At 39.9% G+C, this 15,077-nt stretch overlaps 3 protein-coding genes across 4 annotated transcripts in view; 2 read left to right on the top strand and 1 right to left on the bottom strand.

Annotated features, from left to right (window-relative positions):
- LOC115242048 overlaps positions 1-8,314 on the top strand; it is an 11,763-nt gene extending 3,449 nt beyond the window's left edge. The window contains exons 3-5 of the mRNA XM_029818061.1: positions 4-1,756; positions 5,159-7,877; positions 8,190-8,314. Of these exons, the coding sequence (XP_029673921.1) occupies positions 4-1,756; positions 5,159-7,858 (4,453 nt within the window). The 3' untranslated portion in view covers positions 7,859-7,877; positions 8,190-8,314. The remainder of the gene's footprint in view (positions 1-3; positions 1,757-5,158; positions 7,878-8,189) is intronic.
- Positions 8,315-8,699: 385 nt separating this feature from the next.
- LOC115242033 (probable arginine--tRNA ligase, mitochondrial) lies at positions 8,700-11,125 on the bottom strand. Of its 2 annotated transcripts, XM_029818040.1 has the most exons (6): positions 10,838-11,125; positions 10,578-10,718; positions 9,563-10,494; positions 9,350-9,477; positions 9,040-9,263; positions 8,811-8,961 (listed from the first exon to the last, which is right to left on the bottom strand). In XM_029818040.1, the coding sequence occupies exons 2-6, from the start codon at positions 10,592-10,594 to the stop codon at positions 8,811-8,813; spliced, it is 1,452 nt and encodes a 483-aa protein (XP_029673900.1). In that variant the 5' UTR covers positions 10,595-10,718; positions 10,838-11,125. The 2 variants fall into 2 exon arrangements, with proteins under 2 accessions (XP_029673899.1, XP_029673900.1); XM_029818039.1 differs by having other exon boundaries at positions 8,700-8,961; positions 9,563-10,718.
- A 441-nt stretch (positions 11,126-11,566) lies between these two features.
- LOC115242036 (bifunctional serine/threonine-protein kinase/NEDD4-like E3 ubiquitin-protein ligase) lies at positions 11,567-12,576 on the top strand. Its single transcript, XM_029818046.1, has 3 exons — positions 11,567-11,726; positions 11,991-12,155; positions 12,310-12,576. Exons 1-3 carry the CDS (start codon positions 11,627-11,629, stop codon positions 12,489-12,491), a joined length of 447 nt encoding a protein of 148 aa, XP_029673906.1. The 5' UTR covers positions 11,567-11,626; the 3' UTR covers positions 12,492-12,576.
- The last annotated feature ends 2,501 nt before the right edge of the window (positions 12,577-15,077 follow it).

Genomic DNA, 15,077 nt, shown 5'->3' with positions numbered 1-15,077 from the left:
CCTGCTGAAGCGAGGAGCGAATGTGAACAAAGCCGACAAATACGGTTACACACCGCTGCACATCGCTGCCTCCAACGAGCTATCACGATGCGTTAACATGCTGATAAAGTGCGAGGCAGACCTCAGCGCGAGAACTATCGGCGGTAACAGCGCTCTGTCCGTTGTCCTGAGTAAGACCCGGACTTCCCTAGACGTATTCGAGCGTAAGCTGGATGCGTCTCTCACCTTAAACCGGGAGGGATTTGCAGGCGAACTCGAACTGCAACTGGATTTTCATCCACTATTGCAACATCGACGAAACCGATTCAGTCGTTTGCCCGAAATCGGTTACCTGGATGCCTTCGTAAAGGAGGGCTACAAGGAGATTTTGGAACATCCACTATGTCAGTCTTTTCTCCATCTCAAATGGCACAAAATCCGAAAATATTACGCTGCCCGATTGTTCTTCTATCTGCTGTACATGCTAATATTTACGAGCTGGGTGATAATCGCTCTGGCTCACAACTGTTACAAAGAATCTACATACAAGCCTACAACAAATATATCAGAATCTATTAACGAGACTACAACAAATATATCAGAATCTATGTACGAGACTATAACAAATATGTCATTGTGTCATCAGAATTCCGCCTATCATGCTTTCAAAAGCAAAACGCTACTCCAGTCTAAGTGGTACGTGTTGGCGGTACTCAGCGTATTGGAGGCCTTCCGCAAAGTGAGCGTCATTCCCAGTTATCGATCCGTCAAACAGTTCTTGCAGATCGAGAACCTGGTCGAGTGGTTCGTGATACTCAGCGTGTTCGCTACGTCGTTCATGATCATGGACAAATTCGGGGAAAATGGCAATCTCGAATGGCTGAATTATCTGGGCGCCTTCGCCGTGCTCTGCGGTTGGAGCAATCTGATGCTAATGATCGGGCAGCTACCGGTGTTCGGCGCATATGTCGCCATGTTTACCAGCGTACAAGCACAGGTATTCAAGCTGCTCCTGGCCTACGCCTGTCTGTTGGTAGGTTTCACGGCGAGCTTCTGTGTAATATTTCCACGTACCAAATCGTTCGGCAGTCCGCACATTGGTCTCACCAAAGTCCTCGCGATGATGACCGGCGAGTTAAACTTCGAAAATCTCTTCTTCCCGCAGAATGAGAGTTACCATACATTCGAAAAGTATGATAGTTATCACAAATTCGAACACTTGACCTTCCTATTCCAGCTCATAATTCAACTCTTTTTTGTATTGTTCCTTCTGTTCGTGACGATCGTGCTGATGAATTTATTGATTGGCATAGCCGTACACGACATCAAGGGCCTGCAAAAGACAGCCGGTCTCACGAAACTCGTTCGTCAGACAAAATTGATCTACAATGTGGAGGCGGCAATTTTGGGATTTACGCCATCGAAACGCTTCAAGTTTATGCGATGGGCCACGTTGTTCTTACCATCGCCTTTACGCGTCGTCCTGACTGTTCGTCCGTTAAACCCCAGGGAGAAGAGATTACCGCGCGACATTCTCGAGGCCTCTTACAATATCGCCAAGGAAGCAGACGGGCAGAATAGTTTCACTTCGACGCGCAAGAAAAGTTATTACACAAAAGCGAGTCTCAAACGCGAGTTAAACGCGTGCCGTCGTTGCATCGGCGAGGACACGCTGATGCAGGATTGTAACAAATTCAGAGATAATATCGCGGAACTGAAGGAAATTTGCGAAAAAAATAATGCCCTCCTTCAAGAGCTTGTAAAAACACAGGATATAAATAAATAAAATTGTCAAGATGATGGAACTCTTTTCGTTGAAAGTTCGAAATGAATTCCGCTTCAAGTCGATGATTCAATCGTTATTCCGTTTACAATGAGGTGCTTCGAAATTTGGAATTCAGGAATAGATATACGATGAATAATTAAAATATCGCAAAATCGCGATATTTCTATGCGTTTTATATCTTTCAGAAAGTACTTGTTTATCTTTTTGCTTTATTTCTGTGATACAAATGGTTGTATGGTTGTATATCCAATATCAGTTGTATTAATTCCATCTTTATATATGTGAATCTTTTATTTAAAAAAAGAAATATTATATTTGCATAATAAATGCAAATAAATTATTTTGTGCAATTATAAAAGATATTCCCTTACGAGAGAAAAACTATTCCAATACTGTAAAATACATGTATTTTCGAATATTTAGTATGTATTTAGTATTCCTAATCTCCAAAGTAACGTGGGTTTCGTGACGTGAATGCTAACAAGCATATATTGACGAGACCTTAGAGAAAACAGGACAATCTACATTATTCTAAACATTCCTCCACAGTTGTGCACGTTTTTATAAGATGTGCGATCCGTCAGAAAAATTTCCTTATTTCCGAAGTCAATATCTATATATAATTAACCGACGTGGCATATTATTTTAAGACCGGTATAATTTAATTTACGGCTTTATGGCTTTACGTCTGTCTGCTTTTTATTATAACATTCATTTAATATTCATTCTCTTTCAATATTCATTCTCTTTTTTTACTTATTTTTCATTATTATTATTATATAATATTTTTAAATTATTATATATTCTTCAATGAGAGAAATCAGTTTTTGTAAAATTACATTAAATTTTAAATCTAAAAATAGTTATACACGGACTATTGTTACATATTTTTCATCAATATTTATTGTTACATATATGAGTAAAACCTGTATCGATTAAATTTAGTAAAAAAGTCTTAAATTTCTCGGTAGTGAAATTTCTTTCACTTTAAGATCTTCAATCAGACTCGAAGAATATATATAATGCTAATAGTATGCGTCGGCTGATAGTCAAAACCGGTTCCATTATGCATAAATTCTCTCGCCCGATCTCAACTTTCAAAATAGGATAATTCATCCGGCAACGAGATGAAACGAGGACGTTAAATTATAGAGATTTATCTCTTAGCGAGGAATGTAGTGGAGGCTTAAATTTTAGAAACGTTAAACTTTGTACTTTAAACGAATGCTATTTTCTGTGCTATATCTATCAGATTTACCCGTCACACAGTTTGATGCTTTTTAATTCACCGAATTGGTCGGCTGGAAAAAGAGTTTTGTAAAAAATTTATTACACGTTTCATCGCGTCGTGGGACTGAAGGATTCTCTTGTCAGCTCCTATAAAATCGCAACGTAAGACTATTCCGTGTCTCGAATTTGAGTGTTATTTTTATTGAAACAAGTACTAATACGAAATATACATATTTCATGTCCAGCGATTTCGTACATCAATTTCAGATTTTTAGGCAATTCGAAAATATCTCTTGATTTTGCATATATACTCAAAACGAATACAAAATTAGAAATTACGTAAACAAGTCATTATATCATATTCGCGATCACGCAGTGAAAGGTATTCGACTAGAGATATACGCAGTTCAGACTCGAGAAGTTATAAAAAAATTCGGCAATGTGAGAGAGAAAGAAAAGAAAAAGGAATACAAAATATTTTCTGCAATATACCAAAAAAAAATCGGATAAAGAAATAGATAATGAACAGCAAATTAAACGGAGGCAGGAATAACGAATGACGATTGATTTACCGCTGGATTTTCGTAATATTGAATGGAGAATGAGCTCTATTTAAATTTTATAAGCTATTTAAAACTATTAGAGTTTACCACAAAAATTAACGTGCTTAGTGAATTCAATTTATGTATTATAAGCACTTTTCATGCATCGCAAAGAGTCTTCTTATCTTTTATGTATTTAGTCTTTATCCTCATTGATTTTCAACAAGAGAAGCACGGTTTTATCATTACATGATTAAGAACGCAAATATCTGCATCTAAGAGTATTTTCTGAACGATAGCAGATATAAATAATAAAACATTAACAAATATAACATGTCCTAGAATGAAAATCGAGCGTCTTTCCAGCGGTACTTTCCAGCATCGTTCAGATCAAACCGGAATTTAGCAGGACAGTTTACCGTATGTACGAGAAGTAGATCTCGATATCGACCTACATCTCTCTTTATATTTATATATTTTGTCTGTCGCGCTTCTACCTCCCTGCTCTCGAATTCTTCTTCTCGAGCATTCGATCGACTGGCAAAGATGTACGCAAAGTAAGCACGTCGTGCAGTACGTGTAGTGCGATCGTATGAACCGGTCAAGTCCGTCTATAATGCTCGCGAGATCGCCGAGCGGGCAATGATAAAGATAGCTCGACAATGACATGACAAGACATTTCGAGCTGACGTATCTTCTTTATGTTAGGACATGTGCCTGAAATCCTTCTCGGCGTCCGTCTTTGAATTTCAAATGGATTTTTCTCGGTCAGTTCTTAGACTCTTATAAATACGGATCCCCAAAAGCAGGAACGGTAAACGGGAAGATAAAGTGGCGACTATATGAAGAGAAGAGAGGAGAACGTGAAGTTGGTGAAAAACAATTCGGCTCTTATTATTTGAAGTCTTGACATATTAAGACGCACCATGAATATTTTTAATATGCTACAATAATACACATTTACAAAATCAGTATTGACACTTCTGTTGGATCTTTAGTAATAAACGAAAAACGATAAAATATATTACTAATGCAAATCAAGAGAGATTGCTAAAATATAGCGCAATAAAATTAAATGTGTGTGTGAATGCAGTATATTATTTAATTAATGAAAAGATATATATTCTCGCGTGAAAGAAAGAATATAAAACATATCGGAGCCCAAAAAAAGCAACTTTATCCATCATAAATTATTCGGATGAATGCAAAATATGATTAAATCGGTAATCGGGATGTCTCTTCGTGAGAATCATCGATAACTACTTGGTGCTCAATTACGGACACTTATATCGGAAACTAAACACGATAAAATATTTGAGAACTGAAATAACTCTGAGAAGGACACGTGGAGCAACAGAGATGACAGGATTATTATAATCACAAATGGTTCGAACGAGATAAGATCTAGAATACGAGTCCTTGCCCGCGAGAATGCGGAAATAGCTGAGATAACAGGAAAAAACGACTGTAAAAATACCAACGACCAAGTCACTAGATTGCGAATGATTTGAACGAGATCGAATAAAAAAAATGCGTGTCCTCGAACTTGACTCAAAAAAATAGGGAGAGAAGCGAAATATTGTTAATCGGCAAAATTATCCTCGATCATAAATAAATTTCAATTCGTGCCAGCATGTACAAAAATGAGCGAGATTCGGAAGGAGTAAAAAACAAGACGGGTCTCAAGACGGACACTTTGAAGCTGCCGATTATCCTCGATGAGGGTAGACAACGTCTCTACTCCAGCTTCAATAATCGTCGGAAGGACGATTCGCTCTCCGTGAGATTGGCTTCCACCTATAGATCCTTGAGATGCGCGTACGCGGCAGAGGATTGTTCGCGAAAGATCACGATCGATGACATAAGATCGGCATCAGAGTCTGATAGTAAGCGGATCGAGATCGATGCCGGCGTGCCGCCACCGGCCGACGAGTCTCTCTTCTTCGATAACCTGGAATGTTGCAAGAATCACTATGTGAATGGCACGAAACTGAGATCGGCGATATGGTCTATCGTCGATCCGACAGAGACTAGGCTATTACTCAATATGGAGAAAAGCCGCGCTCTGCCGGACGCGTGCAAGAGCGAGAGATTACAGAATGTCGCTTACGTTTGGGCGTCCTATCGCGGTTTGCCGCATCTTCTGCCGGAGCTGGAGAAGGCCGGCACCCATTACGACTACGTAGAGCCGCGCACCGGCCTCAACGCCATCCTAGCCGCTTCGCTGGGCAACAGAGTCGACTGCGTGGAATACCTGATAGGGAGAGGCGCCGATGTCAACTACGAGAGTCTCATCACTCGTTACACGCCGCTTCATTTCGCGGCGCTGGGCAACAGCTGGCAAGTCGCAGCTACGCTGCTGGACAATGGCGCCAAGCTCAATTACATCTGTCAGGAAGTGGTCGAGCCGGTTTTGCATAGCGCCGTACGCGCGAAAGCGGTGGAAACAGTGCGACTGCTTCTCGAACGCGGCGCCAGCGTCGTCGAGAAGAATCACCTAGGTCAGACACCGTTGCACGTGGCCTGCTTTGTGCAGTCGATACCATGCGTTGAGCTACTGTCGTCGTCGACGCCAACCGGCGTCAACGCTGTGGACAGAGAGCATAGGACGCCGTTGCACTTCGCCGTGATGAGCACCGACTCGTCTGCCGAGTTGGTGCAGCTGCTGCTGAAACGGGGCGCTTTTGTAAACGCGGCTGATCGGACCGGCTTTACACCACTTCACATCGCCGCCTTGAACGAACAATCGCGGTGCGTCGACGCGCTCATTTGGGCGGGCGCCGATGTCAGCGCAACCACGTGTACCGGACTGTCTGCTCTGAATGTTGTGTTGAAAAAGATTCCCGAGTCACTGCATGTGTTCCGACAGCGATTGGACGCTTCGATCAGACTGACCCGACCGGTATCGCATAATCGTGAGTTTGAGATGCGACTGCACTTTGACATTCTCTTTCCTAGCAATAGTCAGTGCGAAACCAGCTTCATAAACACTTTCGTGCAGGAGCATCGGAAGGACCTCCTGTCGCATCCGTTGGTCATGGCTTTCCTACACCTCAAATGGGAAAAGATACGCAAGCTCTATCTGCTGCGCATATTTCTATATGCCATGACGGTGATATGCATGACCACTTACGTGCTAACCGCTTTAGCATACAAGTGTTACAATCACAACGAGGTTACCGACAACTCGAAGATATGCGGTAGCAAACGAGCAGTTCATTTTCTTTTCCGCAGACCGTTCATCGAGATTCAATGGTATCTCGCGCTAGTGCTGACGTGCATCACTATACCGAGGAAGATATTCGGCTTCATGGTTTACAAATCGGCCTTACAATACTTTTCCAATATCGATAATGTCCTGGACGGCGTGGTGATTATAAGCGTGTTTGTCACGTCCTTTGTTTATACCGGGCGCACCTACGATTGGCAGAATTACGTCGGTGCATTTGCCATACTCTGCGCCTGGACTAATCTGATGCTGATGGTAGGCCAACTACCAGCCTTCGGCACCTACGTCGCCATGTTCACGCATATCCAGTTCGAGTTCGCCAAATTGTTGCTGGCGTATTCTGGGCTGCTGATAGGCTTCACCATCAGTTTCTGCGTGATATTCGCGGGCGAACCTGCCTTTGATAACCCCTTCACCGGACTGATCAAAGTCCTGGCCATGATGGCCGGCGAACTAGACTTTGAGGGGCTCATCAATCCAGCGGATGGTGAATCGACGGCAAACGACTCCTTCGTCATTTATCACCCTTTATCGGTGTGCTCGCAGATCCTCTTTACACTGTTCATAGTATTCGTCACGGTGATTCTGATGAATCTATTGGTCGGTATCGCTGTGCACGATATACAGGGTCTGAGGAATCACGCCGGACTCACAAAACTGGTGAGGCAGACAAAGATGATACTTTTCACAGAGATGGTCTTGCATAACACAACAATTCCATATGCTTTCCGCAAGTGGCTGTCGGATCATAAAATCGATATTGAAAATAGGAAACGCGTGCTCGTGGTGAAACCGCTTAATCCACTCGAGAAGCGATTGCCCAAAGATATAATGAAAGCCGCATACGAGATAGCGCAAAAGAATATCATCTCCGCGAACGACGACGTCAATCTAAACGATCATGCTGCCTGGTTGAAGCAGAACGAGGAGGTCTCCGATGCCGTCTTACAAACGACGATTGAGAAACTGATGGCTACAATGAAAGTAAACGAAGATGCTATAAAATTGTTGAGAGTGCAGTTATTAGAGATGAACAAAATGCTGGAAACTGTTGTAACAACGTTAGCAAAAGATAAATACACCTCGTTGTAAATCGGACGATTCGATATCGGTATGATCTGACACTAATCTCGACGATACATTAATTTCATAATTGATCTTTTATTAGAATTTCTTTTATTAAAATTATTTCTGCATTTCTCCCTCTCTCTCTACCATCCATTTTATTAAATATATTTATACTTTTATTCATTCCTATATTTACTTTTCTCCCTTGTAGATGTACCACTTCCTGTGATTCCCAATTATGAGATGCAATTACATCTGATTGAGAAAGTTTTTAAAGAGATCTGTCTTGACTTATCTATACTCTTGATTTTAGATGAATTTTCTCTAATGCGCCTTATAATTTTATCTGTTACAGATTATATTTCCATTACTTTTTACGAACATGACTGATAAAGTGGACATCGAGGCCACAGTTAATAATGGAGGACCTACTGGTCAGTGTGGCGTTGTGCGTTGGGGTATCGCATGGGGTTTACGCAGCTTCGTAGACAGATCGTTGCTCGAAAAAATGCGAGTTGGTAAGGAACAATCGATACGAGAAATCACGTGCAAATATCTTAATACATAATATATATTGTTTAATATTATGCTTTAAAAGTATTAGGTTATTATGAATTAAATATATATTAGATAACAAAATTTTTATTATTTATTTTCGAACAGCTGGTCTTTTAACGAGAGATTGGAGAAGACGCGAGAGGAAGAAATGGGGTCAAGAAGGTGCCAGGAGAAAGTTCACTTGGAAAAAACGTTAATTTACTTATTCTAACATGGTGTAATAATTTTCATTGTGCATACAATAAAATCATATGAAACAGCACTATTTTATTTCGAAAAATATTACATTCGTCCAAAAAAAAAAAAAAAAAAAAAAAAAAAATTATTCCGCGTGTATATTTTACAATATATAGTTTCCACAATAGCAACGAGATTAGAAACAATGCGTTGTGTTTTGACTCACCATCTTTTCACAGCGTTACATTTGCTCCAGAGGCATTAGACCAAGTAATTTCATACCTTGTGCGAGGACATTTCTAGCAACATGAAATAACAACAGTCTTTGACTAGCAACATCAGGTGATTCATTTTTTATTCTCAACATTTTGAAGGCCTTATTAATTGCGTGGCTATGTAAAAAACAAAAAAAAACTGTTTATCTCAATTAGATAATTATAGTAAACATTTGATGTAGAATGTACACTTACCTTAAATGAAAAAGATATCCCGTTAATATGCACGGTTCCATTTCTTCGTATGATTTCAATACTATCTCTTCGAATTTGGCAATTAATACGATTAAATCATCGACAACTTCTTCTCGTAAAAGGCTTGGTTCGCATTCCGAAGGTAAGGCAACGCCGCAATTGCGCTTCAAGTTAACGAGTCGGCAGTGAGTGTATTGCAGCTTCACACCAGTGTCCCCTTTCAACTGACCTTACAAAAAAATTGAAAAACCAGATCATACATTAAATATAAAATTAGGTAATTGTGCATACACTTTGATAAAAAATTTACATCAAATGCTGCATTTAAATCGATTGTGTAATCCCGTTGTCGTCTCTTCTTCAAATCGTTAATTATTATCGCAGAAATGCCTAATATATCCGAACTATTATCTGCCGAATCTAGATGAACCTTGGTGGCTGAAAAAAATATTGCAAGGTAATTAGATTGATATTAGACATTATATTTTAATTTTTAATTAAAATAATATTTATATTATCTTACTAGGCGAATCTAATTGTTTCTGTTTCATGATATCTCTAGTGATGTTCAAGATATCTTCTAAAAACATTATGTTTCCCTTTCTCGTACGCATACCATGTAATCGACCAAATTTTACATGTTTCAATCTTTCAACCCATGGCATTTTCATTTGTCTCAATATCTCCAACAGGTTTAAAAAATGTTCGGCTTGAGTATTATCCACTATGTAATACATACAGTCAAAATTATTTTTTTCAAATCTATCGATAGCTGCTGCAATATCTCTAGCTATATATAGAGTAGAACCGTCGCTTTTGATTAAAGGAACGATTTTACCGTTTTCTAGATGTACAACTTTTCTATTTTGTTCATCTGTTATTAATAACTGCATTTTCTCCATTAACATAATTATTTTCTCCATATTCTTGGCACTATACATAGATTCCCAATGATACTCGTCAAATGTGATACCAATTCTACCATAAGTCCTTTTCAATTCTTCGATAGTATATTGTTTGAATGCTTTCCATTGTTCATATGTGATTCCTATGCCAGTTTCCAAGTCATTAAATATTTCTCTTGCACGATCTAATATAGACGAATCTGTTTCAGCCAATTTATTGGCAGTAACATAAGCTGTATATAACGCTTTTATAGGACTCTTTTTCATTTCATCCTCACTAATATCTGCCATATCAATTCCCAATTGAATTAGACCGTATTGCGTGCCCCAGTCACCTAAGTAATTTATTTTCTTGACGTTATTTTCTACAAAATTGTTGATATTAGCAATGTAATTTCCTATTATTGTGGATCTTAGATGTCCTAAGTGAAAGGGTTTGGCAATATTAGGTGAACTAAACTCCACTATTACATTTTTTTTATTATTGACAAAAGTTGGAGCTGATACTGTAAAACAGTTACATTCCAAAATTTCTTTAATGCACTTCTCTCTGGAAAAATTGAAGGATATTGCATTGTTTTCTATACTGACATTAAAAATACTATTTGAATCATTATCTATGATATTATGTACTTTATTTTGCATATCATATTGTCTGGTTTTTAATGGAAGTAAATAAGAATAGACTCCATTTGTTTTCTGTGTTTTAAAATGCAAATAAGATGCAATATCAAATATGTTTATATTATTATCACTTTGTAAGGATTTTGTAATCTGAAAATAAATGAATTGAAAGATAATTAAATGTATCAAAAGTGATTCCAAACAGTTAACTTTTGTGTAATATATCTCAATAATAATGAATAGTAATTTCATATTAAAATAGAAAATACCTTTTTTAAAATTGTAGTCCTCATACTATTACTCATAATGTTCGATAATTTAATAGTTTAAATAAAACAATCGATTATATATGTTTTTATTTGGAATTATCTTCAAGATAAAAGTGGCTAACCGGTATTATATCATAACATAAACTGTGTATAATGTAATATCAGATTATTTATTCATATATGAGCAATGTTGAACAAGAAAAAATCAGAAATATTCAATGCCAATCACACAGATTCGATGATTGCACATTGCACTAGGCTAATTTCTTAGAACCATAGACATAGTATATCTAGACCGAGTGTTGAGGAGTGGGGGCCGATGCCCACGTAATGCAAATCAATATGGCGATTTTATTTCGATGCTTATTGGTCCAGACGGTCTTATGCTATGCATATGCAGCTATGCCAATTTGTGTGTGAGGGCCTATAGGCTTTACGCATAAAACGCATAGACTGCATAGAAAGTCGTTCCGGTTTAACCAATGCGCGCAATAAAAGCGCTTTGGTAGCGCTGAGAATTCCCTAGATTGTATTAACCGTACTGAATTCTTAGTACTCGTCCCAGCGCATTGACTCCCTGCCGAAAATGGTCGATTAAAACCGATTAAAACGGATTAAAACGGATTATGTTTTAATCGGTTTTAATCGGTTCAATCCGCGCCCGGATTAAAAAGTAATCGATTTTAATTCCGAACAAACTATAATCGGTTTTAATATCGCTTTCGCGGATTATTTCCAATCTGAGCGTTTCTTGCGAAATTCGGAACGGATAACAAATTTTTCATTGCGATGGAACAGCAGTTGTACGAATTCCCGGTCCTCATAGAAGAAAGTAACGAAATAATAATTTTATTTCTAAGTCAAGAAGATATGGAGAAAGCAAGCCAAGGTAAAATTAATGTATTATTTTACCCTGATTTATTTAATGTATAGGTTAGACGTTAGTTTAACTATTGTGTTATTTTTTATAGATTCAGCGTTTTTGATGAATCTTGTTGCAAAGGAACGAACTGTAAATCATACTATAAATAATGCTGTAAATAATAATGTAAATAACACTGTAAATAAAAACAATAATACAAATTGTTGCCAAATTGGCATCAAATTTGCTCAAAACTTTGTAATAGTTTAACTATTGTGTTATTTTTTATAGATTCAGCGTTTTTGATGAATCTTGTTGCAAAGGAACGAACTGTAAATAATACTATAAATAATGCTGTAAATAATAATGTAAATAACACTGTAAATAAAAACAATAATATTGAGCCAGAAGTTGAATTGGAAGATGCGAATGAAACCGCTGACAAAAACAATGCTGGTAAGATGTATTTTATTTTTGTGTAATCAATATCTATAATCAACTTTTTAATTTTGTATAAAAGTATGTTTATGCAAGTTTAAGAACAATATATATAAATATTAATATTTCTTAATCTTTAAATTTTGTGTTTACTTTTTAATTTAATTTTTAGATAAGTTAAAAACATTTGTATGGCCAGACAAAGCGGTATATTTATTAATTGAAATATATAGAAAAAAGGAGGAAGAGTTCACAAATGGTTTCAAGCGCAGTAATAAAATTTGGGCTAAAATTGCTGCTCAAATGAATGAAGCTAATCCAGCCTACGAATTAACAGCACAGCAATGTACATAAAAAATATCTGGCTTGAAGCGGACATACAAAAATATTGTTGATCAAAATAAGAAGAGCAGCAATAGTACAATAGAAATTCGTGGGCATTTTTTCGGTATGTTTTATCACACACATATATGTATATACACACACACACACACACACACACACACATATTTTGTTTATTGTATACGATATTCACAGGTATGCAACAAGATATATTTGTATATTGAATATTGTAACGATGCATCACTCTCTCAGTAATGCACCGTTACCCGGCCGCCGATCCGCCGCCCGACGAACACCGGTCGGGCAAATGCGGAGGCGCCGAGCGCCCATTTTTTAACTATAACAGAAACGCGTAAATAGCTAACCGCCGTTAGGCGCGCGTAAACATCTCGAATCGACGACGCGCTCGGGTAACCGACCCGACCGTTACCGAAAATACCCGAGCCGCGCACGCCGCTTCGAGATATTACCGTTAGAACAATACGCGAATTACGCAGACGCGCGCGCCGGAGAATTAGTATAAATAGAGCGCGTTTCTGATTATCGGGACCAGACCTTTCCGATCCAGCAGAGTCAGTAAGACGTCTGAAACCTTCCGAAATCCTGATAACGCTCCTAAGAGAAAAAACAACGGGGTTGGGTGTACTCAGCCTCCGCCAAGAGTTTGCGACATCTCTACGAGCAATCCTGACACCACCACAATTAAGAGGTACCCGGGATCGGGCGTACTCGACCCCGCCGAGAGTTCTCGGCCCCTCGCTAGCTATTCCGTCCACCTGGTGCATCGGCATTGTTCCAGTGGCAGGGAGTTCTCTGCCACCGACGGGATTCCTCGTCGGCCGATACATTCCGGCTTCCGCCACCCGCGATCCAGATACGCGAATCATAGCCGACAATTACACGCACGGACAGACCGTTAGCAACCGCCATTAACGCGTCCAACGCGCCATTACTACGGGAGCGCTAAGTCCCGCGCCCTACCGCGTCACCGATCGACATCCGGAATCGATACACGCGTCGAAGGACCGCCCACCGCCAACCGACACGGCCGCGCAGGACCACCCGACAGCTAACGGTTCCTGCCGGATTTACGCCGCGCGATTAATAATCGATATTCGACCGAACACCCGAACGCGCGACCCGCGCTGCGCGCAATCGCGGTGCATTGCATGCACCCTCCGGCATTGCATACTCGCACACCGACAGTATACGTACTCGCACGCATACATTGCGTACTCGCACACATACATTATACGTACTCGCTCAACTACATCATACGCACTCGTCACTGTCACTCGTCTCGCGCGCACACACACACACACACACCTCGTACACCTATACATACACTCACGCTGTACAAACACACATTTACACGCAATAAAGTACATTTCTACCAAACATCAATTCGCATTCGTGTCTCGATACCACTTTCACGAATCCAGGATCCCGACCGACTTATCCGTCGCCCGCATCGCGAAAGCGGCTTGTTACAATATATTATCCCTATTATGCAATAGGTTATGGATTCACTATTTGCCGACAAAGGGTCCATGTCGCCTCCTGCAATTGCCACGCAAGTGACGATCCATCGGATCCAAATCAGGAAGAATCGTCGTTATCAGTATTTTGTTCCGTTGAATCGAAAAGTAAGTTTTTGTATTTATGTATTAGTGGATAACAACAATTCTGAATAATATATAGTCAATAGTCAGTATACATTTATAATATAAGTGCAAAATGTGCAAGCAAGATGAAGAAAATTAATATTAATTTAATTTAGTTCTTATTTGTCATAGTGTGACGTTTTTATATTATCTTTTACAGATCCGCCGAAAAAGAGAAAACGGATCGAAAACATTATGGAAGAATTTTTGGATAATATTGCGATGCGGGGCGCAAAGCGGAGACGCAACGCGATGGTTGCGAAGCGGCGAGAAGCGCAAGACAGGCTCGGCGTGCAATCGTTCCCGGTTTATTTACATGCGCTGACGGCGCGATTAGAACTAGAGGACTTATTACGAACAGGCCTTATATCTAACGGACTTAGTACAAGACAGGTCTTATTACTAGCAGGTCTTTTAACTAGCGGACTTAGTACTAGACAGGTCTTATTACTAGCATGCGGTTACAACTAGCGGACTTAGCACTAACAGGCCTTAAAACTAGCAGGTCTAGGACTACGAGACTTTGAACTAGCGGACTTATCTCTATCATGCGATTATATTTACAGAGCGGTCTGTACATGCACTTATCATCTAAGGTTAGGTCGGGCGACCAGGTATTGCCGGCAGGCTCGAGTGTCACGTCGAGCGCTGCCTAAGCAACGGAAGTCGGTTCAACCCGACGGGGCCAAGTACAACCTTGGCCCGAGGTATAGAGTGCCGGTTCAACCCGGCGGGGCTGAGTACAACCTCTGCCCTAAGAGGTGCTAGGTAGTGGTGAGATCGGTATCAGGAGCTGGTCGGGATAGGATCTGGTCCCGATGTCTCGGCCGGCCGGGCTTATATACCCGGCCGGTGTCCCCCACTGTGCGCCGTCGGTCCGGCGGTGGGAGTCGGTACCGCGTGGGGACCCCGCGAGAGCGAGACAGAGCGTGTC

Source organism: Formica exsecta, unplaced genomic scaffold, assembly GCF_003651465.1.
Source record: "Formica exsecta isolate Colony F162 unplaced genomic scaffold, ASM365146v1 scaffold558, whole genome shotgun sequence".
NCBI lineage: Eukaryota > Metazoa > Arthropoda > Insecta > Hymenoptera > Formicidae > Formica > Formica exsecta.
The sequence above is the reverse complement of the archived record's forward strand: the minus strand, read 5'-3'. Positions and strand labels throughout refer to the sequence as shown.

Bases quoted from the DNA above. Each gene is read 5' to 3' on its own strand.
- LOC115242033 (XM_029818039.1), bottom strand. From the start codon at position 10,873: ATGAGTAATAGTATGAGGACTACAATTTTAAAAAAG. The intron at 10,719-10,837 runs GTATTTTCTATT...ATTTATTTTCAG, and splicing joins GGACTACAATTTTAAAAAAG to ATTACAAAATCCTTACAAAG. The intron at 9,478-9,562 runs GTAAGATAATAT...TATTTTTTTCAG, and splicing joins GAAACAATTAGATTCGCCTA to CCACCAAGGTTCATCTAGAT.
- LOC115242036 (XM_029818046.1), top strand. From the start codon at position 11,627: ATGGAACAGCAGTTGTACGAATTCCCGGTCCTCATAGAAGAAAGTAAC. The intron at 11,727-11,990 runs GTAAAATTAATG...TATTTTTTATAG, and splicing joins TATGGAGAAAGCAAGCCAAG to ATTCAGCGTTTTTGATGAAT. The intron at 12,156-12,309 runs GTAAGATGTATT...TTTAATTTTTAG, and splicing joins CGCTGACAAAAACAATGCTG to ATAAGTTAAAAACATTTGTA.